The 24,214-nt window shown below is 43.4% G+C and overlaps 1 protein-coding gene across 1 annotated transcript in view; it reads left to right on the top strand.

Moving 5' to 3' along the window:
- Positions 1 to 11,608, top strand: part of SF3B3 (splicing factor 3b subunit 3) — a 41,177-nt gene extending 29,569 nt beyond the window's left edge. The window contains exons 16-26 of the mRNA XM_045810288.2: positions 1,100 to 1,222; positions 2,150 to 2,304; positions 4,503 to 4,677; positions 5,459 to 5,664; positions 5,761 to 5,917; positions 6,898 to 7,023; positions 7,438 to 7,650; positions 8,370 to 8,468; positions 9,177 to 9,320; positions 10,488 to 10,592; positions 10,986 to 11,608. Of these exons, the coding sequence (XP_045666244.1) occupies positions 1,100 to 1,222; positions 2,150 to 2,304; positions 4,503 to 4,677; positions 5,459 to 5,664; positions 5,761 to 5,917; positions 6,898 to 7,023; positions 7,438 to 7,650; positions 8,370 to 8,468; positions 9,177 to 9,320; positions 10,488 to 10,592; positions 10,986 to 11,126 (1,644 nt within the window). The 3' untranslated portion in view covers positions 11,127 to 11,608. The remainder of the gene's footprint in view (positions 1 to 1,099; positions 1,223 to 2,149; positions 2,305 to 4,502; positions 4,678 to 5,458; positions 5,665 to 5,760; positions 5,918 to 6,897; positions 7,024 to 7,437; positions 7,651 to 8,369; positions 8,469 to 9,176; positions 9,321 to 10,487; positions 10,593 to 10,985) is intronic.
- The last annotated feature ends 12,606 nt before the right edge of the window (positions 11,609 to 24,214 follow it).

Genomic DNA, 24,214 nt, shown 5'->3' with positions numbered 1-24,214 from the left:
TTGTATCTATTTTAAATACCTGCTGCCTGTCAACCTTTTATCTAGTGGCAGCAATCAATGCCCATTGCCCAGATTCATTATGTCGTTAGGAATTGAGAAATGACAATTCTCTATTTCACTCTTAATTTCATTAGCTGGAACTTTTCTCTAAAGACAAAATTTGCTTGCCCCAAAATACAGTTCATACAGGAAAAGGATAAATACTTTGTTTTTTTTCTTTGTTCATCTGTTTTCACAGTAAGGAGTTGGTGCCACAGCAGTCTCAAGTGGGAACTGAGAAAGTAATTTTTTTAATAACATTATGAACTTGAAGATTTTTATGTATTTGTGCTTTAAACTGTTATGGTCTTTTCATTTTTGGTTGCTAAATTGCCTCATTTTAGATGAGTGAGAGTTCCCTTTTGAAGTTAGCTCCTATGTCCTTTTAACATGGCCCTGTTGTCTTTGGGTACTTCTTTCTGTTACAACAGAGTGCCCCTGTGTACACCCGGAATATTCTTGCCCCAGACCTGAATTAGCTGTTTCTCTTAAGAGTCTGAATCTTTTTAGGAGAAATGGTATTTAGAGACCACAACAGGCCTTGTTTATTTTAACTGTGCATGTATCTTCTTTTTTTAAGATTTATTTATTTATTTTAGAGTGCATGCATGAGTTGGGGGAGGGGCAGAGGGAAAGAATCTACAAGCAGGCTCCCCACTGAGCACGGAGTTTGATGCGGGGCTCCATCCCACGACCCGTGAGATCATGACCTGAGCCAAAACTAAGAGTCGGACAGATGTTCAACTCACTGAGCCACCCAGGCATCCCTTAACTGTGCACGTATCTTAAAATTTAAAATTATAAAAAAGAGTTTAACATATATGATAGAAAGAATTTTAATGCATATATAGTGAAAAATAAGTGCTTTTCACTTAGTAAATGCTGAATAACTACTTAGTGAGTGATTTAGTGAGAGTGAATGAGTGGCTGGCTGGTTATTAGGATATTCGTTAAACTACCAAGTCATTTCCTTCCACCTGTTCTGAACTTACATATTGTGAAGTAGCCAAGGGAGCTTCTATTAGGGGTAGGCTTCACGCACTCCTTTCCTTTTTATTAGAATGGTGTACTGCTGAGAACTGTCCTGGACCCTGTCACTGGTGATCTGTCTGACACCCGCACTAGGTACCTGGGGTCCCGTCCTGTGAAACTCTTCCGTGTCCGGATGCAAGGCCAGGAGGCAGTAAGTAATGAAAGGGGGAGGCTGCATGTTTGGACATTAGTGGCATCAACTGAGAAAAGTTTCTTTGGCATAAGCTTTGCTTTAATTAATTCACCCATTTATAGTTAGTTTGATATTGGTTCTCTCTTAATTAGCTTCTTTCCTGTGGGAAGTCTTGGGTCCCTTAATCCAGAGCTTTCCATGGCACTGAGCTATGTTTTGGTTATGAGTGGAATAGGATATCAGTCTTTTCAGCTCTAGGCTGCGCAAATGGAACCGACTGAGGGTAGCTAGAACCTCCTATCTAGTGTACCACTACCCATGAGCAACCTTATATCAATACCAGGGTTTAGTATGTAATGTGAAAGAGGATGGGAAACATGGTGTCTTTTGTAGCTAAGAATGTTACTATCGCTGGGTGCAGTGCTAGTTCTTTACTTGTTACTGCATGTAATTCTTGAAACTATCCATCCTTGCTATAGTATTCCCATTTTACACATGTGGAAATTGAGGATTAGAGAGATTGAGTGATTAGGTCATACAGCTAGTAGCCCATGCTTTTAGGAAATACTAAGCCATACTGCCTCTTCTCCAGTCCTCTTTCCTCTCTCTCTTTTTAGAAAGGGGAGAGAGCATGCATGCATTCATGAGGGGGGGAGGGACAGAGGGGGAGGGAGAGGGAATCTCAAGCAGGCTCCACACTCAGTGCATAGCCTGATATGGGGCTCGATCTCACGACCCTGCGATTGTGACCTGAAGTGAAATCAATGGTCAGACACTTAACCAGCCGAGCCACCCAGGGGCCCTGCTCCTCTTTTTTCTTAAGGTAGCCTTTTAGGTTTCTAAAATTCCTTGGGATATTCTGCAGATTGAAATTTGCAGATAGGGTGTTTGGTTAGCATTCCATGTTTGTCTTTTTCCCAAGCTCATTGGAGTGTTTTTCCTCAGGTGTTGGCCATGTCAAGTCGATCATGGTTGAGCTATTCCTACCAGTCTCGTTTCCATCTCACCCCCTTGTCTTATGAGACCCTGGAGTTTGCGTCTGGCTTCGCCTCTGAACAGTGTCCTGAGGGCATTGTGGCCATCTCCACGAATACCCTGAGGTGAGAGTCCCACTGTTCAAGCCCAGTGGGAATCCTTTCTGCCAACGACTGGGATTGTGGTTTTGCCATAGTGTTGGAAGAAGTTACGAAGCAATGGCAGAGAGCCAGCTCTTCAGCATGGCTCTGGAGTGTTGCAACTGAAACCTTCATTTGGCTCAGGATTTTAAGTACCTGGTAGCCAAGTTTCGGTGTTTGGAGTTTTAGCTTCTGTTTAGATTTTCAGGGCCAAGTTTTAATATACTAAGCAGTACAGTTCAGTTTCCTTGAGATTACAGCATCTTGTTTTCCAGGGCCGTACCATTGGATTAGTTTTAGAGTAGGCAGGCATTGGATCACTGATAACTTTTTCTCATTTGGTCCTGTCATTTGCAGTGTTACATCTTCCAATTTTAATCTCAGTATAAATTATTTAGGCCTTTTGCAAGTTGACAAACTTATTTATGCTAGTTATGTTGGAGTGAGCACTGTTACATTGCAAGATGGCTGTTCAGTTTGAAAAATAAGCTATTCAGTTTGACTTTCTCAAGTTTTGGGTTTCATTCTTTTTCTTTTTTCATTTTCTAATGCCACCTCTGTTCATGTCCTAGTTGTAACTGTTGGCTGTTCATAAGAGGAACCCTATCAAGAGGAATTATAGCCTCTTGATATATGGATAACTTAGCAAGTGAACGCCCAGATTTCTTTGTGCAGCACCTTTCAGCATCTTTTCAGTCATTGTTCTCTCTCTTTCTAACCTTCACACCTTTATGTATCTTCTATTCCAGCAGAATTGCTCTCCCCTCCTGGTTTTTTTCCTCTGTACCCTGGCATGCTTCCCACACACATCTCTACCAGTCAAGACCTAGCCTCATTCATGGACATTCTCATTATTTATCGGTGTTCCCTCTCTTCTGAACTCCTGTAAATTTGGACACACCCACAGATTTTTTTCATTTTTGTAGCAGTAGGGCATTTCCTCCCCAGAACAGAATCTTTCAGGAAAGGCCACTGTGGAATAGTTTATAGCAGAATTCTTGGAAACACCAGTGTTTAGAGTACTTATTGTCAGAACTAGTCACTTACACTTTTGACTGTTGATGAATAATGTGCTGTGGATATTCATGTGCACAAGTTTTTATGGGGACATATATTTTCAATTTTCTTTAGTATAGATCTGAAAGAGTGGAATGGTGGGGTTATGTGGTACCTCTTTATTTAACCTTTTGACGAGTTGCCAGACTTCTTTCCAAAGAGGATACACTGTTTTGCTTTTCCACCAGCAAGGTATGAGAGTGTCGGTTTCTTCACATCCTCACCCACATGCATTTATTGGATTTTTTTATTCCAGTCATTCTAGTAAGTGTGAAGTGGTATCTCATTGTGGTTTAGATAGGCTTTTTTTTTTTTTTTTTTTTTTTTGATGCTTAATGGTGAGCATGTTTTTCTTTGGAGTACTGTCTGTTGAGGTCCTTTGCCCATTTTTTAACTGGGCAGCTGCTGCTGCTGCTGCTGCTGCTGCTGCTTCTTTTTTGTTACGAAATTGTAAGAGTTCTTTTATATGTTCTAGGTGTAACTCCCTTATCAGATAAGATTTGCACATATTTTCTTCTAATTTTTTCCCATTCTTTAGATTGTCTTTTCACTTTCTTGATGATGTCCTTTGGCATACAAAAGCTAATTATTTTTTAAAGAATTGTATTTTTTTAAAGTCCATCTGAAAAGTGCCTAAAGTGCTGTTGGGTATCACCAGTGGTATAAGTTCTACTTAGGCAGATGCTGACTAACCTCTTACTTTCTCAGGAGAAATACAACATGGGAATATCTGTGCTTCCTCCTGTGTTGTGTGTCTCCCTGAGAGCGGGTGTTCTCTCTGCTTAGAATCTACCTGTTGGCATGGTAGGGTGCCTTTATAAAACAGATCAGTATGTGGGTTAGACCAGAAGACTCAAAACTGAAGGATCAGTGGTTTTGGTTTTGGTTTTTCTTAATGTGATACTTACTTTTTTTCTTGCAGAGTGATAACTTTTGATGCTTAGACACTTAACTTCATCACTCAAATGTTTACTTGATTTAATGTTTCTCTCCAAATAGAGGAATAATGCCCAAGATTAGAGTTTTTAGGGATTGATGCATTTGTGTGACTGGTCATGGATCATTTTGTTATGAGTTTCTAGATCCTGAGTGAGTGATCTGTTAATTCCCTGCCTTTTTCTTCATAGGATTTTAGCGTTGGAGAAGCTAGGTGCTGTCTTTAATCAAGTAGCCTTTCCACTGCAGTACACACCGAGGAAATTTGTCATTCACCCTGAGAGTAACAATCTTATCATCATTGAGACGGACCACAATGCCTACACTGAGGCAACAAAAGCTCAGAGGAAGCAGCAGATGGCAGAGGTAATGAGACTGACCTTCAGGGTTTAGTTAAAAGGCATTCATGTGAAATTCTGTTGAAAAGTTTAAACTCCTGTAATTGCTGATTATATTCTTTGTTACATTAAAAAGTTACATTAAAAAAGACCCAGGTTCTTGTCAGGTCCTTTAAGCAGGCGCTTGGCCTCAATCCTTGGTTTTAGAGGTTTTCTTGTGACTCAGGACTAATACAGTGACCTGGGTTTATTCAGTATTCAGCTTTCCTTCTGGAACAGAGTTCTTCAGTCCTTACACTTCCTAAACAGTCTGTGTATGTGTTTCCTGGATTCGGGCCCAAAGGAGACAGCTTTCAGTTCTCCGCAACACTAGTTCTTCCCAGAAATCATTTCCCAGCAAAAAACCAAATAGCTCCAACCATGTAAAATTGTGTTTGGCTTGAAAGAGATGAGACAAGGAGTCGTAGCAAGGGAAATCAGAGAAGGTAGGTAGAAAAGTGGTGTTTTCATTTTATGTATCTCAGACCATTTGCCAAGTATTTGCCACGGTTGAGGTTAGATTTTTTTGGCATTAAAAAATGAAGTACCTGGTTTCTCCTTTAGTCTTTTTCCCTCCTTCCCTTGTCTGTACACCTCTCCCTTTAATCTTCATTTCGGGAAGTCTGGTTTTGGCCTGCAGACTTTGCAACTTATATGATATGAACTCCCCCTGGAGGTGTTGCGCTACCTGTCCACTTGTCACCCACCACCCACCTCTGAGTATACCAACTCTTCCGTTTTTGTGTGTCTGATTTTGTTTTTTTATTTAGGAAATGGTAGAAGCAGCAGGGGAGGATGAGCGGGAGCTCGCTGCAGAGATGGCAGCAGCGTTCCTCAATGAAAACCTTCCTGAGTCCATTTTCGGAGCTCCTAAGGCTGGCAATGGGCAGTGGGCCTCTGTGATCCGAGTGATGAATCCTATTCAAGGGAACACTCTGGATCTTGTCCAGCTAGAACAGAATGAGGCCGCTTTTAGGTAAGGAGCTCAGGACAGCCAAGGTTTTGAGGGCTGGAATGGGAATTCTCTGCGCTGTAACTGATGCCTGACTCCTGTTTCTTTCTCTCTTTGCAGCGTGGCTGTGTGCAGGTTCTCCAACACTGGTGATGATTGGTATGTGTTGGTGGGCGTGGCCAAAGACCTGATCCTCAACCCCAGGTCTGTGGCAGGGGGCTTTGTCTATACCTACAAGCTCGTGAACAATGGGGAAAAACTGGAGTTTTTACACAAGGTAGGAACTAGCCATTGGTTCTTCTGAATCTTAGGTCCTACTGGATTCCCCACTTTTGCTTAAGTTGTGGGTCAGGTCTTCTGGTGACCATTTTGGGAGCCTGCTCATTGATTATGTTCCATCTGTTGGTGGCACACAGAAAATGTTGGGGCTTTCATGCTGCAGTCAAGCTCCACTGCCTTTGAGTCCCACAGGAAGCCTGTGTGCTCACCAGCCACAACGGTGACATAGATGCACACAGAATTGGCCCCTTGTTTACTGCTTTTACTAAGCAGGCAGCAATTTGTGACCAAAATTCAACAGTTCTAAAGAAGTAATATTCTCTGGAGAATTAGCATTTAATGGATACACTCTTCCTTTGGAAAAATGAAAAAGTTCTGAGGATGGATGGTGGTGATGGTTGCACAACACTGTGAAAATGTTTGATGCCACTGAATTGTATACTTAAAAATGCTTAAAATGGTAAATTTTACGTGTATTTTATTACAGTTTATAAATTAAGGGAAAAAATTCCTGTTCTTCTGCATGGACAGCACATGCATATAGCTCCTCCAGCCCTTCCTAAGGGCAGTGTCCTCACTTACTCATGTGCTTTTCTTTGTGCTAACTCACTGTGTCTCCCTTACAACTAATATGTCACTTGTCACTAGCACTGCTTTCCCATCCCTCCACAACCAGCAATCATTTCTCTGATATTAAGGCTTCACTGTTCGTGGCACCACTTGAATTAGCACAGGCTTTGAGATCACATTCATCAGGCGTCAGGGCTTCCTTTTTACTTGTGGCACTGATCCATTTGCTGAGTGACGTGCAGTGTGTGGGACCTGTTCATAGAGACTGTTGTATGTGTGGTTTATTTTTCTAACAGGCCAAAGATGATCCCTCACTATCTGTCTTGTAAAGACATTTTGGGTCAGGAAGGTGGGGCTAGCATATGGCTGGTGTTCTAATAGTTGCATTGCCTGCTTTTCTTCTCACAGACTCCAGTAGAAGAGGTCCCTGCTGCCATTGCCCCATTCCAGGGGAGGGTGTTGATTGGTGTGGGGAAGCTTCTGCGAGTTTATGACCTGGGGAAGAAAAAGTTACTCCGAAAGTGTGAGAACAAGGTAAATACACTGGTACAGGGCCTTGGAACTAGCTTGTGATGAAGGAGGAAACATTGGCGGTGATGGTGGACAGTAACTTAAAATTGTATGTCTTTTAGGACCTTGTAGTTCCTCAATTCCAGCCTTAGAATTAGGCCTTTGAGGCTTGAGAAGGACAGAAGTTAGGTGGGTTTCTTGACTTCTTCATATTAAGAACCAGATTTCTGTCCTGTTTGCTACTACAGAGTATTTAGCTGTGAGAATTAAGCATACATTTCCAGTGTATTAAAACCAGTTAGTTCTTTTTCCATCTTTCAGGAATTTATAGCTGACTGCCATTCTATAGGCCCTATATATACATTGCAGTCAGGGGAGGCTGGACTTCTGGGTTCTGAATCTCAAGGTTATACCCATTGCTGTCCTTTTTTCCCCCAGCATATTGCCAATTACATCTCTGGGATCCAGACTATTGGACACAGGGTAATTGTGTCTGATGTCCAAGAAAGTTTCATCTGGGTTCGATACAAGCGTAATGAGAACCAGCTTATCATTTTCGCCGATGATACTTACCCACGATGGGTCACTACAGCTAGCCTCCTGGACTATGACACTGTGGCTGGGGCAGACAAGTTTGGCAACATTTGTGTGGTGAGTTGATGTTTACTGGGTTACACTTACGTGTAGGAAAGCCAGCTCTTTTCAGTGATAAAGCCAAGGACCCAGGACTGTGATCTCTAATACGGAAATTAAAAATAGATATAAAATTCAATCCTACTAAGGCCAGCTCTAAAAAGGAAATTTTGTGTTCTTTAAGCTGCCTTATCTGTCTTTTATTTATTATTATTTTTTAAAGATTTTATTTTATGACTTTTTTTTTTTTAATTAATAATCTCTACACCCAACATGGGGCTTGAACTCACAGCCCTGAGATCAAGGGTCGCATACTTTACTGACTGAGCCAGCCAGGTGCCCCATTCTTACCAGTCTTTTAGAATCCCCTGTCCCCCATCCTTCCACCACCTACCTGTCCGTCTCCCTCCTTTTCAAGGAATATGGTTTAATAGTGATAAGTTTCACTTGAGCTAATGAGTAATATTTATTTTAAGTTTTGTGAGAATTTTGCCTTCTCTTTTTAAGCCTGGTTTGACCTCTCTTGTTTATGTTCTGTAGCCTTTGTTTTGTTCTTGTTCATGGGTTGAATCTCTTGAGTTTGTCACTCAGACACCAGGTTGCAGGAGACAGGCTTAGGCCTCTGCCAAAGGTGTGTCCCAGGCTTGCTTTCAAGGATCTGGGGCAAACATGTTGCTTGGTGATCCAGGTGAGTGGGTGCAGGACCCAGCCTTGTGACTTGTGTCACTTCCTTTTAGGTGAGGCTCCCACCTAACACCAATGACGAAGTGGATGAGGATCCCACAGGAAACAAAGCCCTGTGGGACCGGGGTTTGCTCAATGGGGCCTCTCAGAAGGTAAGATTGCAGAAGGGACCCTGAAGGAAAGGTTCCATCCTTCAGGGTACATTCTCCATGATCCACACTGAGGGAACATTCTTTAGTCAGCTATCTGCAGTGCACATGGTTATGCTGAGTACTCTCCTAGGCGTGGAAATCCTTTCATAGCTTGTGATGGATAAATGCTGGGCTTGATGTACAATGACCAAGCCACCATTCCATTTTTATCACTGCAGAAATACAATTTTTCCAAGACATTTTAGCAGTGACTAGAGCATAGTGTGTTCCTTGGAAAAAATTGTTGCACAGGGTCATTGCTGATATTAACTAGCTCTTCTCTGAGGGGTTGTTCTGGGCTCTTTCCTTTTTTCCTGCTCTTCTGTAGTAGAGCATCTCTGGACTTTTAAAATAGATCTGTTTTGGAGAGCAAGTCTAATGATTGCTGCTTTTTAATAATTATCTGTGGGGTTTTTTTTATTGCAAAATTGGTAATTTAACAAAATATTTTTCCATTGTAATTTTTTATCAGAAATGATCTAACTCTAGTATTGTGAGGACATTAATCTCAATTAAATGTTTAGAACATTCTTAAGTATTTTTAAATGTTAGTAATGTTTGGATTTAAAAGAAGGTGAAATCTGCCCTTTGGAGGCACTGCTTGCTCTTGGGAATCTAGAACAGGTCCAGAGGGCACACACAACATACTAGTCTGTTTTCAACTTACAGGCAGAGGTGATCATGAACTATCATGTGGGCGAGACAGTGCTGTCGTTACAGAAGACCACACTGATCCCTGGGGGCTCAGAATCGCTCGTCTATACCACCTTGTCAGGAGGAATTGGAATCCTTGTCCCATTCACATCCCATGAGGTGAAATCTCCCACACTCTTCTGGCTTTTGCCTTCACAAGGTTGTTTCTTGGTGCTAAATCAGCCTAAGAGGGCAAATCTTTTGTCCCTACCTGCAGCTAGACATGTTATGGAAATTTTATAAGGTGACAGAAGTGCCTGGGAAGATAGGAATCCTGACACTCTCTCCCAACCCCCTCCCCAAGCCATTTGTTTTTATACTGTACCAGGGTTTGGTTTAGTTCTTTTTTAAAGATTTATTTATTTCTTCTAGAGAGAGGGAGCAAGAGAGTAGGGGAAGGGGCAGAGGGAGAGGGAAAGAGAATCCTTAAGCAGACTCTCCACTGAGCCCAACATGGGGCTCCCTGTTCTGCTGGGATCCTGCTTCTTTCTGTCCCACTCCCCCTGCTTGTGTTACCTCTCTCGCCGGCTGTCTCCCTCTCTCTCTCTCTCTCAAATAAATAAAATCTTAAAAAAAAAAAAAAAGAGTCTGACACTTAAGCAACTGAGCCACCCAGGCACCCTACGTTTGGTTCAGTTCTGGTGTGGGTATAGGGTTAGTCAGAGGCCAAACCCTCAGAAGCAAACCCCACAGACTAGGAATGATGATCACTACAGTGATGTAGATTGTGTACTTACTGCCTCCTCGAGTCAACTCTAGGATTGGCTAAATTGGATTTATGTCATTACAGCTAAGGAAGCTGGGATCAGGAATCTGACTTCACAAATCAGCCTTTATATCTGGTGTTCTCTTGTGTTCTGCAAGTACAGGTGGGGTTTCTTTCAGGTTTTAGGTATCTTGTAGCAGGCAAATCTGTGGTTGTCAGAGGAGCAGTTTGACAGTTAATATCTGTTTGGATGGTTAAAAAAGAAAAAATGGCTTGTCTGTTCATTGTGCTTCTGGAAACCATATACTAGTAATTGAAATCACTTTTTTCTTTTTTTTTTTTTAAAGATTTTATTTATTTATTAGAGAGAGAGAGAGACAGCTAGCGAGAGAGGGAACACAAGCAGGGGGAGTGGGAGAGGAAGAAACAGGCTCATAGGGGAGGAGCCTGATGTGGGGCTCGATCCCATAACGCCGGGATCACGCCCTGAGCCGAAGGCAGACGCTTAACCGCTGTGCCACCCAGGCGCCCCGAAATCACTTTTTTCTTTTAGTGACAGATTTCTTTGTTTCTTCCACCAGGACCATGACTTCTTCCAACATGTAGAAATGCACCTGCGGTCTGAGCATCCCCCTCTCTGTGGGCGAGACCACCTCAGCTTTCGTTCCTATTACTTCCCCGTTAAGGTAGGTCTTTGTTGGAAATCTGCGTTGTAAAGGGGGCGGTCCTTGGCCCAGGTAACTTGTCTTTTCTGTGGACTTCCCCCTTAAAAATCAGAACAGTCCTGAACAAAGGAGCATCAAAGGAGTGGATCGATGGAGGCAGTAATGGGGGTGAGGAATGGCTAGTGATCTTCAGGGACCTCTTCCCCCAGGGCAGACCACAACCAGAAGAGAGGCTTCACCCAGTTTTGCGGCTCTGAACACGGGATACTAAGGATGACCTTAGAGTAGTGTTCCTGGCTCTGTAAATGGTTCAGATATCTAAGAGAGAATAAAAGCTTTCCTTGCAGCTGTTTTAGCATGTGCCACTTTCTTTAAGCATCTGACCTATTTCTTCCTCGCTTGTCTGTGTCTTAGAATGTGATAGATGGAGATCTCTGTGAGCAGTTCAACTCTATGGAACCCAACAAACAGAAGAACGTCTCTGAAGAACTGGACCGAACCCCACCTGAGGTGTCCAAGAAGCTTGAAGACATCCGGACCCGCTACGCCTTCTGAGCCCTTCCTTTTCCTGTGGGACTTGTGTCAGAGACTCTATTATGTCTCCCCCACCACGTGGCTCTGAACCCATATGGCAGAAGAAGGGTGGCTGGATAATTAAGACTTTGTAATATTAAAGCTAGTAGATCTTTCCTATCCACTCTTTCCCTGGAGTGACTGGTTCCCCCTAAAATTGGCACTGAAATTTGCTTCTTTCTGCCTAGTACGTAATACATTGCTCCCAAGTTCTGGTGTGTAATAAGATACTTCCTCTTCCCCAAAGCTCTCCATGCATTGATACTTCTGGCTCTCTTGTCTACTTTTGTATACACCCTTAGTTTTTAACTGGTTTCCCTGTAAATATAGTTTTGTACAATGTTATCTTTGTGGGAGGGAGGGAGGCAGGCAAGCTGAGGTGGGAACCAGGTTGAATATAGTATGACTCCTGAGTTCTGCCACTCTGGAATCTAACCAGAAATACAGATCTAATTTTTACGGTGGCTCGTGTCCATGTGTCTTTTCTGGGGGTGAGAATTTAGGTGGGAGTTTTGAACCTGAGTTAGAGCAGGGAGAATGGAGTATCCTCTTTCCTTCCAGCTACCTGCTTGTGCTTCTGGCACCCTGTGGCCTCATGCTCCCAGCTCCATGGTGATTTTGGCTTCCTCTGGTTCTTTTTGCTATGCAGATGAAACTTGGGCTCAGTAATAACCTAACGTGGTCAGCCATGCACCTTCCCATTGGACATTGAGAAATGGTGGCTGATTTCTTTTCTCTGTTTTAGCTTCCTTCTACTCTGAGGTCTTAGAGTGAAGGATTTGGCATGCATTCCAGTTGGGTGGTCTCTTAATAGATACTCCCTTTACGTCTACAGCTCCTGAAATGGTCGTTTGCCATATGACTCCTAGGAAGGATCAGTAAGTACAGAAGAACCCAGATACTAACCTGCCCTTGGGAACAAAGTCAGTATATGTGATCCCTATTTAAAGGGTCATGGGTAGGGGCGCCTGGGTGGCACAGCGGTTAAGCGTCTGCCTTCGGCTCAGGGCGTGATCCCGGCGTTGTGGGATCGAGCCCCACGTCAGGCTCCTCTGCTATGAGCCTGCTTCTTCCTCTCCCACTCCCCCTGCTTGTGTTCCCTCTCTCGCTGGCTGTCTCTATCTCTGTCGAATAAATAAATAAAATCTTTAAAAAAATAAAAAATAAAAAAATAAAGGGTCATGGGTAACCGTTGGGTGGGGGGAGTCCTGTCTGCAGTAGACATCTTGGGCAAACTCTGTAGGGCCTTTGGAGTATGAGGAGGCAGCACTGGTAGCCTGTCAGCTACAAGTGTCCTGGTGTCAGATGTTCCAGCCCACACCTGAAAAGGCAGCCTTAATCTTCCAGGCAGTTCCCCAGGTTCACTGAACCTGAGAGACCTGAGCTCACTGCTGTTCTCGGTTTTTCACAAAGTAAAACATTCTTTCATGTGTATAGGCTCAGCCACTTCCATGAGCAGATTCTCTGTGGCTAGCACTGGGTTAGAATCAGGAATGGAGGTGATTAGACACAGCCTTTGGTCCTGAGCAGCCCACAGTCCAGTGTAGAGAGGGCTCCTCATGCTGTCCCCTGAAGCTGCATATCTCTAATCATGACTAGGTTTTAGAGCAGTCAGGAGAGATACAGGTTTTGCCAGGAATTAAATCCCTAGATAGCACTTTCTAAGTTATCTCACTGACATAGCAGATGACACTTTTGAATTAGATCTTCATGGCCTAATTCCAGGGCTCATTTTTTCTGTGGCCCTACCTAAACCCATTCCATTTAGTCTGTCAGGTTGGGAAACTGTATAGATGTTTGAGTAGTGGCCCCTTGTTCCCAGTTTTCTCCTGAAGTACTTCTTCCTGTAGTCATAGGGGGTTTATGTAAGAAAGGAAAACTTGATCTCTGTATAGAATTAGGAATTGTCTTTTTTTTTTTTTTTTTTTTGGATGGCACAGACAGCAGTTTATTAGTTAAAAAATCACAGCCAAGGGGAAGAGAACACCGCATGCCACGCAAGGCCACATGGGGGTTGCACTTAACAACCAAGTAAACAACTGGGGGCTTTGGGAGGGAGGCAGGTTTTATAATATCAAGAAGGTGGGGTGCCTCCTTCCTGTGGGAAGATGTGATTGTTCGAATAAATCCATAGACTGGCATGTACTGAAACTTGCTGCCCAGAAATGAGCAGGAATGGTATAGGCCTTTGATAAGGAGGCTTTAGGTTTAGGTTAGGGAACCTTATCCTTAAGAGCAGAGTTGGGAGGGAAACTTGCTGTTAGGCCATTTGATGCCTTTTTGATTTTACAGCATATAATATTGAATCTTAATTTTAGATCTTTTACCACAGCTGGGAATGTGTGGTCATTTGCCCCACTGGAGAGCTACGGGTAGGCCAGGCAAAGGTTTCGTACTACAAGATTCTCTCCTTTCCCATTCCTCTATAACCCACAGCCCAGGGAAAATGAAAACAAACTCAGTGGGATTGTCACAGAAATGTGGGTGCATATTGCAAAAGGTTAACTGGTAGATAACAGCAAATTATGAACTAATAATGTTCTGAGCATTGTACTAATAATAAGCACAGTAAGAAATTCACAGGGCCTGCTCAGGTGAACTTAATAGCCTAGTAGGAAGAAAAGGCTTGGACGTGTGAAACAATCAGTCAAAATGTGTTTATAATAGAAAGAGCTAGAATTAGGCAACCTGTCTGATCTGGCTTGACCAGGTAACACCTGAGTGAAATTGCACAAGCTATGTAAAATTTATGAGCCTTGGTTCCCCATCTGTAGAAGGCGAAGGGAGAGATGTCAAATAAGCTACATGCAAGTCCGTTAATGTGTTGCTCAACCTTAGTTGAGACAGCATCTTGGTTCCTGAGAGTCCCAACATTTATCAGAAAAATCAAAGTGACTTTTAAGAAGTACAAATTTTGTTTGTTTTATTTATTTTATTCTTAAAATTCCATAATCATGAAAATCATCCCTTAAGTTACTCAATATAAATTCTTGGTCACTTTCTCCTAAAGATTCTGAAACACTAAGTCTGGAATGGGAACATGTAATAAGTCTAGACATGAACTCACAGGCCTGAATTCAATCCAGTCTTTGCTTCTCTGATTAGATCTATGACATTGGTCAGGCATTAACGTTCAGTCTTATCCGTAGCATGGAAATAAACAGGGTTGGTGTGAGAATACAATGAGAGCATTTATCCAAAGTACCCAGCACCCAGCTCAGCACATGGTGGGTGCTTATTGAACCAAGCCTGAGCTCTTAATGTATTTGAGACTTAAGTCAGGAAGACAGTGGAGTCTTCCATTTTCCTTGAGAAGTCACCAAAGAACCATAGACTGAGTCTCCTTCCCTGCCCACCCGGTACACACGTTATGATGTTTTCTTTTCCCCCTACACTGCTTTACTTTTGATGTGTCTGTTGACTTTCTTACAATCGCTGTTGATGTACCCAGATGGGTGCTGGATAAGAGTGTTGAGGGATGTACAGATAACATTTCAGCTCCATAACTGAGGGGCTTTCTCTGGACTTGAGTGCTCTACCAGGATTCTAACGGCTGGAAAGGTTTTCTTTTGTCTTTTTTATCCTCCCAGCTTTGAGGTATAATTGACATACATCACTGTATAAGTTTAAAGTGTACAACATAATGGTTTGACATATAATATATATTACAGTCACCATCTCAGAGATAGAATAAAAAGCAGCAGCAAAAATACTTTTTTTCTCCTTGTGATGAGCACTTAGGATCTACTCTCTTAACAGCTTTCATATATATCACATAGCAGTGTTAAGTATAGTCATGTTATACATTACATTTCTAGTACTTACTTATGACTAGAAGTTGATAACTTTTGACCACCTTGCTCTAGCACGGCTGCCACCCCTCCATTCCCAAGTGCAGATCTCATCTCCTTTTAGGAGTTTGATGTTTTTTTAGATTCCACAGATTAAGTGATATCATACAGTGTTCTTCTGTCTGATTTATTTCACTTAACATAATGCCCTTAAGTTAAAGTCCACCCATGTAACAAACGGCAAGATTTCCTTGTAGTTTTTTTTAAAATGACTGAGTAATACTCCATTGCATATATATACCACAACTTCTATTAAGTTTTTTATTTTCCAGTATAGTTAACATACAGTGTTCTGTTATTTCAGTGTATAGAGTGTTTTGTGTTTCAGGTGTACAATAATGTAGTAATTCCACAATTCTATGCTACTCAGTGGTCATCATGGTAAGGATACTTTTTATCCCCATACCTATTTCCCCCTTCCCCCCACCCACTTCCCCTCTGGTAACCATCCGTTTGTTCTCTATAGTTAAGAGATTGTTTCTTCGTTGGTCTCTTTTTTTCCCTTTTCCTCATTTGTTTCTTAAATTCCACATGTGAGTGAGATAATACGGTATTTTTCTCTCACTGACTTAATTTCGCTTAGCATTATACTTTCTTTTTTTTTTAAGATTTTATTTATTTGACAGAGATAGGGACAGCCAGCGAGAGAGGGAACACAAGCAGGGGAGTGGGAGAGGAAGAAGCAGGCTTATATCAGAGGAGCCTGATGTGGGGCTCGATCCCATAATGCCGGGATCACGCCCTGAGCCGAAGGCAGACGCTTAACCGCTGTGCCACCCAGGCGCCCCAGATTTATACTTTCTGGCTGCATCAATGTCGCAAATGGCAAGGTTGCGTTCGTTCTTTTATGGCTGAATGTGTGTGTGTGTATGTTTACACATACCACGTCTTTATCTACTCATCTACTGATGGACACGGGCTGCTTCCATAGTTTGGCTATTGTAAATAATGTTGCTATAAACATAGGGGTGCATGTATCCCTTTGATTAGTGTTCTTGTATTTTTTGAGTGAAAACCTGGTAGTGCAATTACTGGATAGTAGGGTAATTCTATTTTTAACTTTTTCAGGAACCATCATACTGATCCCACAGTGGCTGCACCAGTTTGCATCCCCAGCAACAGTGCATGAGGGTTCCTTTTTCTGCACTTGTTAACACTTATTTTTGATTTTAGCCATTCTGACAGGCGTGAGGTGATACCTCATTGTGGTTTTGATTTGCATTTTCCCTGCTGATTAGTGATGTTGAGCATCTTTTCCTGTGTCTTTTGGCCATCTTTGGAGAAATGTCTGTTCCTGTCTTCTGCCCATTCTTTAATTGGATTATTTGGTTTTTGGAGGTATTGAGTTGAATCAGTTCTTTATATATTTTGGATACTGATCTTTTATCAAATATGTCATTTGCTAAGTGTCTTCTCCCATTCAGTAGGTTGCCTTTTAGTTGTTATGTTGATTGTTTCCCTTGTTGTGCAAAAGCTCTTTATTTTGATGTAGTCCCAGTAGTTTACTTCTGCTTTTATTTCCCTTGCCTCAGGAGACCTATCTAGAAAAATGTTGGCATGGCTGATGTCAGATATTACGGCGTATGCTCTCAGGATTTTTATGATTTCAGGTCTCACATTTAGGTCTTTCATCCATTTTTAGTTTATTTTTGTGTATGGTGCAAAAAATCAGTCTAGTTTCATTCTTTCGCATGTAGCTGTCCAGTTTTCCCAGCACCATTTGTTGAGATACCATGGTTTCTTTATTCATTTATCAGTGATTGTTGTTTCCATGTCTTGGCTATTGTAAATAACTCTGCTGTGAACTTGTGGGTGCAGATACCTTTTTGACTTATTGTTTTCATTTCCTTTGGATATATTCCCAGAAGTGGAATTACTAGATCATAGGGCAGATCTATTTTTAATTTTTTGAGGATTCTGCATATTGTATTCCATTGTGGCTGCACCAGCTTACATTCCCACCAACAGTGCACTAGGGTTCCCCTTTCCCCATGTCCTCTCCAGGATTTCTTGTCTTTTTGATGATAGCCATTCTAACAGGCTCGAGGTGATATTTCATTGTGGTTTTGACGTGCATTTCTTAATGACTATGATGTTGAGCATGTTTTCATGTGCCTGTTGGCCATCTATCTATAATGTATCTACATTGGAAAAATGTCTATTACATTCCTTTGCCCATTTTTTTTTAACTGAAGTACAATTAACAGTGTTAAGAGTGTCAGATGTGCAGCATAATGATTCAGAAATTCTACACTTTTCTCAGTGCTCATCAAGGTAAGTGTACTCTAGGGGCACCTGGGTGGCTCAGTCGATTAGGCGATTAGGCGTCTGACTCTTGCTTTTGGCTCAGGTCGTGATCTCTATTGTGAGATCAGTCCCCAGGTGCTTGAGATTATTTCCCTCTCCCTCCCCATCTGCCCGAGTGCATGCACTCTCTTTCTCTCAAATGAATAAATAAAATCTTAAAAAAAAGATAAGTGTACTCTTGATTCTCTTTATTTCGCCCCTCCTCACAATCCCTCCCTTCTGGCAACCACCAGTTTGTTCTTTGTATTTAAGTCTGTTTTTTGTTTGTCTCTTTTTTCCTTTGTTCATTTGTTTCTTAAATTCTACATATGAATGAAATCATATGGTATTTGTCTTTGACTGACTTACTTCACTGAGCATTATACTCTCTAGCTCTATCCATGTCATTACATATGGCAAGATTTCATTCTTGTTTATGGCTGAGTAATATTCCATAGTATATATATATACTGCATCTTCATCCATCCATCTATTGATGGACATTTGGGCTGCTTCTGTATCCTGGTTAGTGTAAATAATGCTACAGTAAATAGGAGTGCATGTATTTTTTTGAATTACTGTTTCCCTTTGCCCACTTTTTTATGGGTTTGTTTGTTATTGAGTTGTATGAGTTCTTTATATATTTTGGATGTTAACCCCCTTATCTAGATACTTGGTTTGTGAATAATTTTTCCCATTCCATTGGTTGTCTTCTCACTGTGTTGATTATTCATTTTGTACAGAAGCTTCTTAGTTTGATGCAGCCCCACTTGTTTATTTTTTATTTTGTTGCTTATGCTTTAGGTGTCATAGCCAGGAGTTGTCGCCATTGAGCTTTCTTCACCTACCTGTCCATAAATGTGCTTGTGGTCTGCAAGTAGAATTTCTGGAGCATAGGCACAGGGAATTAGGCTTGCATATGTTGAGCTCAAGAATTTTGTCTAGCTCATAGCTGTTGCCCCAGAAGCTACAAAATGTATTTAATAAAACTTGACGATAGGATGAGGCGAAGTTACAAATCCTATCTCTGTAGGTGTTAAGGGGGACTAATCAACTCCTCTGATTTAACTGAGCAGCCAGGTAAATGGGGAACTCTGTGTGGCCTTATAAAACACAGCAGAGTCTGCCCTGGAACTCAGAAGGGATGATGTCAAGACCTTGCTGCTCTGTTGGGTCCCTGTAACTTGGGTCTAAGAAAGGACTGAAAAGTTTTCAGCTGCTGCCTCATCTTTCCCTGACCTCACAGTTAGAGGTTCTGCAGATGTCGTTTCCTTTGGAAGATCTCTTGCCAAGAATAGCATTCCTGGGGGTGGGGGGCTCAAGTTGGACTATGGATGGAATGTTGCTTTTCTTGGTGTTTTTTAATGTATTGCTAGCAAGATTGCTGTGGCTGGGAAAAGCTCTTGGAGTTCACTCCTCTCAGGGGGAGAGCCCTGATCTTCAGAATGTGTGCTGCTTCTGTGATGCTGCCGTTCTTGAGTTTCTCATTAGTGGGAAGCCAGAAATGTTGGGAACATTCTTCAGATCAGATCAACCTGGCTTCTGATTAAAAAAAAAAAAAAAAATTCCTGAATTCTGTTTCTGTTCAAAAAAGAAAGGACATGTGTTTGCCTGAGTCATCTACTTGCTCACTTGCATATGGAAATACTATATGTGAATATTTGTTTATTGTACCTTTAAAACACATTCAAGGGCTGTGTCAAGACCTCAGAAGAGCCATCTCTGAGGTCAAACCTTGTCCAGAAAAATAACAGTGTGGGGCCCAGATGGCTTACTCTTGGGTATGTGGTAGGGAGTCAGTGAACATCTGTGGTCAGGGGCTGATGTACTACATTTGGGGATCTGTTAGCCCAGTGTGCGGGGCTTGTGTGAAGTTGAGTGGACTGGAATCAGCAGATACACACTACACAGCAGTCGGAAGAGTCCCCTTCACCAGTCTGCACCAGCATAGCCAGCTGTTTCTATAGAAGCTTGAAAGCCAACATCAGAAGACACAACCAAGCCACTGGAAGATGCTGACAAATTCATTGAGTCCACCAGTATTTACTCAGCACCTGCTACGTGCCAGCTCCTTGCAGGTCTGCTCTGCACCCAGAAGTTGAAGGAGAGTTTTTATAACCTAGCAGTTTCAGTGAGTCTGCCGGAGAGCCTGGCAACAAGTTTCTGAAGAGCCTAAGTCTCATGGTTCTGGTCTCAGATAAAGTAGGCACAGCCTTGTGACTTTTGGAAAAAGTCAGAAGATCCCAAATCTGAAAAATGAGGAGGTGGAGGGTGGGCAGCCAAGGTTTTCAGTCCAGAAACAGAAGGAAACCTGTTGTAGTGTGCAGTGGTTTTTAACTCCAGGTGGACATTAGGATCATCTGTTTGTCAGAATAGATTGCTGGATTTTGTCCTCAGATTACTCTTAATCTCTGCTGGTGTCTGGGCATATGTATGTTTCACAATCTGGTGGTCATCAGACTTAGAAATCATTAGGTCGGGTGGGGAATGAGGGAAGAGGGTTTCTCATTCAAAATGAAGCCAAATAAATAAATAGACCAAGGTTGTAAATTCCAGTTTGGGGGCAGAAAGCTGGGAGACTCAGGGGCGCCTGGGTGGCACAGCGGTTGAGCATCTGCCTTCGGCTCAGGGCGTGATCCGGCGTTGTGGGATCGAGCCCCACATCAGGCTCCTCCGCTATGAGCCTGCTTCTTCCTCTCCCACTCCCCCTGCTTGTGTTCTCTCTCTCCCTGGCTGTCTCTATCTCTGTCAAATAAATAATAAATAAAATCTTTAAAAAAAAAAGAAAGAAAGCTGGGAGACTCAACCGGAAGTAGCTCAAGGCCCGTCAGCACCACCCAACCCCACCTTCACCCCCCAAATCTAGAAGCCAGTACCCAGTGGGTTTTGTTGTAATCCCAGAGGCGAACCCATCTCGGCTCCCCACCTCTGCCTTCTAGAGCCCTCACATTTTCATTCACAGGCCTACCCAGCAGAACTTGGCTTCTCTGACAGCAAACAAAATCTCAGGGAATGACAGTTGCCCTGAATTACTTCATTTGGGGAGGTTTTTCACATGTTTAATAATTTGGGGCCATGAATAGATGTGCATAGGCTAGTGACACGATGGTTGTGAGAAGTATCAACATTTACCATGGGTTATTAGGGACTAGTGTTGTTAACAAGGCAGGCTGGGGAACCTCTTGCCTTGGCCGAGCTGATGCCGCAGCTGGAGAAAGGCCACTTTACTATGGAAAACAGTCAAAATCCTGTCTGCCAAATGCCAAGTAGGAGTGAAGGCCGTGGAAAGAGCCTTGAACACAGTCCGATGACCTGGGTTCACCAGTCTCTAAGCATGGTCTCAGTTTCCTGTCTGTAAAGTAGAATGAAACCAACCTTCAGGGGTCATGGTAACAGAAAAGTGCTTTTGCTGAGCCTCCAGGGATGAGGAGGCACGGCCACTGAACTTGGGTCTGCAACCCTGGGATGTCTAGGGCCGTCTCCATCTTGAACTGCAGTCCTATGTGCAAGGCTCTGAAAGGAAGGGACGTTCCAAGCGAGGGGCCCCAGAGAGGGCACAGTGGAGTTTACTCGGGCTTCCATGAGGCTCCCATGAGATCCGGTGGCTGTGCCCCCATCATCTTCACTCTGTCCTGCCCTCCCAGCAGCCCCCTGACTGTCTGCCAAGGCCTTGTAGAGGAGGAGGGTGTGGCCAGGGTAGCCACAGCCTTGGGGGTGAGGGTGGAGAATTAGCTAAGTGCATTCCAGTGTGGGCCTTGTCCTGCTGGAAGTTCAGGGCCAAACCAGGAATCCAGTTTTGTCAACTCAACTGCGAGATCATTTCTTGAACAACCACTTGTGCCAGGGGTTGACATTCAGAGTAAGACATGCTAACACCTAGGCTAGCATTTTTCAAACTAGGTACTATGAAATCCTAGATGTTAATAAGGGGCCTCTTAATAATAATTCTGTGTTCCCATTCAGAAAAACACTGCAAATTACTGTCTTGAATAGTTCGATGCTTTGAACACAGCCCTTCCCGTGTCCCCTGATCCCTGTTGGTAATGTCCACTGGTGGAAGAGCCGAAGGATGGTTTGGAGGGTTCGCCCACCCCTAACAACTCCAGACACTCACTGTGCAAACTAGGTGGAGATGAAGCTACCCCGTGGTGCCCACGGAACTCTACTGGGCAGAGCCATTCTCAGCATTCGATCTGATCCAGGCAAAGTGAAAGTGTCCTTATTCTCGGAGATGAGGCTGAGCAAAGGGCCTCACTTCTATGTCGTCAGGAAGTCCCTGTGCTGTGTGTCCTCCCACCAGTTACACCAGAAGTCTTGTCAGGAAGCCCTGGCTGTGTGATCTCAGGTTAGATACTGCATCTCTCTGGGCTCCTGTCTCTATCTGCACACCGGCTAATTGATCGGTCCTCAACAGGGGTGATATTTATCAAAGGCCTTTTCTCCATCTGTCCCTCTGTGCACACGTGCCCTGCAGTCATTACCACGTCATCCGGTTTCATTAAGTTTTGTAAGGAGAGTTTTTTGCAAGAGTAAATGTGTTCTGGAGAGGAGCTAGGCTAGCCGCTTAAAATGGCCCAAGCTGCCTGGGAGCCAAAATTTGATTCTGGGGACTCCTGCCATTAACTTGCCAGGCACTCTGAGTCAGGAAACAGTTCCTGGCTGATCATCTGGGTTTGTGGCCCCCTCCTACCAGCGCTCCCAACGCAGGCTGCGGACACGTGGCCCTGCCCCGCCCTTGCTGGCTTCAGTTTCTGAATCGGGAGCTGCAGTGGCCTGCTTTCCCCGCCCTGCTCATCAGTCGGGAAGCCCGGATTGCGGGCTAGGGGAAGCCACAGCCGCTCCCACCTGGCTCCCACTGCCCCCAGCTCCTGGGCACCTGCTCCAGTCCTGGAGCCTGTTCGGATCCTCAGCAAAGCCCGAGAAGACCACGTCCTCATGGGCGAATAGGTAAGAAGGCATTTTTTTCTCACATGGTTTCCCTTTCCTAACTTCACCTCAACTTAGCTGCTACTTTCGCAGATCACAGCAAGAGGGATTTGAGCAAGACTTGAAAAAGACAGCCCCCCCGCCAAGCAGCTCTGTACTATGTCTCAGAAATAGTGTGAATTCTCTGCGTGTTTCTTCAGCCTTGCAGGGAAAAAGCAGATTCAAATAACCATAAAGCAAGCTGCTTTCCCGTGTTCTCTTCTGAGTTTTGTAAATCAACAAATCCACATTTTTAAATGACTGTTGTGGGTTACTGGCAGCTGCTTTTGATCTTTAGATCTTTAAGTACTCTGTGTGAATTATCACATGCATGAATTACCTTATCAAAAATTAATTGATTTAAAGTTCTTTAAAAGGGGAAAAAGAAATGGCATAGGGGAGACTTCCTCATTCAGGCGGTATTCTGAAATTAAAATGAGTTCTACTTTTACACTTTGCATTTATTTTAAACGCACAAACCCAACTACTATAGGTCATACTCAAGGTTTATGTACCGTCCACCACGTTAACAAGTCCATCCCAGCACATGCAGGCTTTGTCCCTCATTTGGGAAGCTGGGTTGCTTCCAGGTGTTTTGCAGTTAGTAATTTGGCTTTTATGGACAACACTGTGAAAATAGCTTTTTCAAAGTTTTTTAAGATTTTTTCCCCCTCTCTTTAGAGTTTATTCTCCATCCAGAATGAATGAACCCTTGGGGCAAGGGACAAGAACATTTTTGTAGCTCAGTTCATGTTACACATGGGGTGAGCTCGCTCAGTTACATGACTAATTCCTAATTTCCAGGACCGTGATGGTATGAGGGGGTGGGTAAGGAACTTGTTTTCTCTGAGGATTTTTCAGGAAGGAGGCAGTTTGCACAGTGGTTAAGGCTTGACCTTTGAAGGCAGGCGAGCCTGAGTTTGTATCCATAACTGCCTGACCTTGAACTCTCACCTGATAACTGTGCCTCAATTAGTTCACATGCAGAACAGAGATTATAAAACTTATTAGTGATAGAGGGTTTGTAAAGCACTTGGCACAATGTCTGGCACTTTAAGCACCCCTGGAAGGCTCTTCAAGCCTGCGGCTTTTCCTGGGCCATTTTACCAGTTGCACAGATTTGAGAAGGTCCTCTCAATGGCATCTTCTTGACTCCCTGACTCTTCTTACCCAGCCCCATTATAACTGGAGTGAAAGGCTTCTCCCCTGATAGAGGATTTTTTTGACTTAGGCCCCTATCTGTACTACAGCTGGAGAGCTGGGTGTTGGAGGACAGCAAGTCCTGTCAACCTCTTTCTTTCTGAAGATTCCCCAGACTCTTGGCCTTCTGCCATCTGATCTAGATGTCACCCTTCCATCTCTCAGCCTCCTGTGTCAAAGCACAGGTTTACGGGATCCCCGGACAGAGTGGAGAATTCCCCAGAAGTCTAGGGCCACACCTGTTAACACACACTAGTAGGCTCCTGAGAGGCCATCTACGAGGCACAGCGGAATAAGCACCGGCTGGGCAGGCTGGGTTCCAATGCCAGCTGTGGGCAGTCATTAGACGTCTCTGAGTATCGATTTCTTCATCTGTAAAATGGAAGTTAATGCCTGTGCCATATAATTACGAGCGATAACATGGGTAAAACATTTCGCACATAGGTGCCCATTACTGGAGAAGGTCAAGGCCGTGCTCCAGAGCCTTTGGGAAGATACCAGAGTTAGCCATAAAAGACAGGCAGAAAACTCACATGCTCATTTTCTTGGTCAACAATCATTTACTGGGCTGACTGGCCATGGTGCTGGAAACTGGCAAGACATGTAAGACAGATTCCAAGCTCTTGATAGAGGCACACAGCCCATCTGATGGGAGTGGAGGAGACGGTGACGGAGCAGCCTGGGGGCTCCGGCACAGCTCCCTGCTTGCGAAGGAGGAACAGGCTATTCAGAAGTGGGAGAAAGCGGAGTTTGGGGCAGGGTGGGAAG

Source organism: Ursus americanus, chromosome 21 (assembly GCF_024610735.1).
Source record: "Ursus americanus isolate L20-20 chromosome 21, mUrsAme1.1.p, whole genome shotgun sequence".
In the NCBI taxonomy this organism is placed as follows: domain Eukaryota; kingdom Metazoa; phylum Chordata; class Mammalia; order Carnivora; family Ursidae; genus Ursus; species Ursus americanus.
Note: the sequence above shows the minus strand (reverse complement) of the source record. Positions and strands in the feature narration are given on the sequence as shown.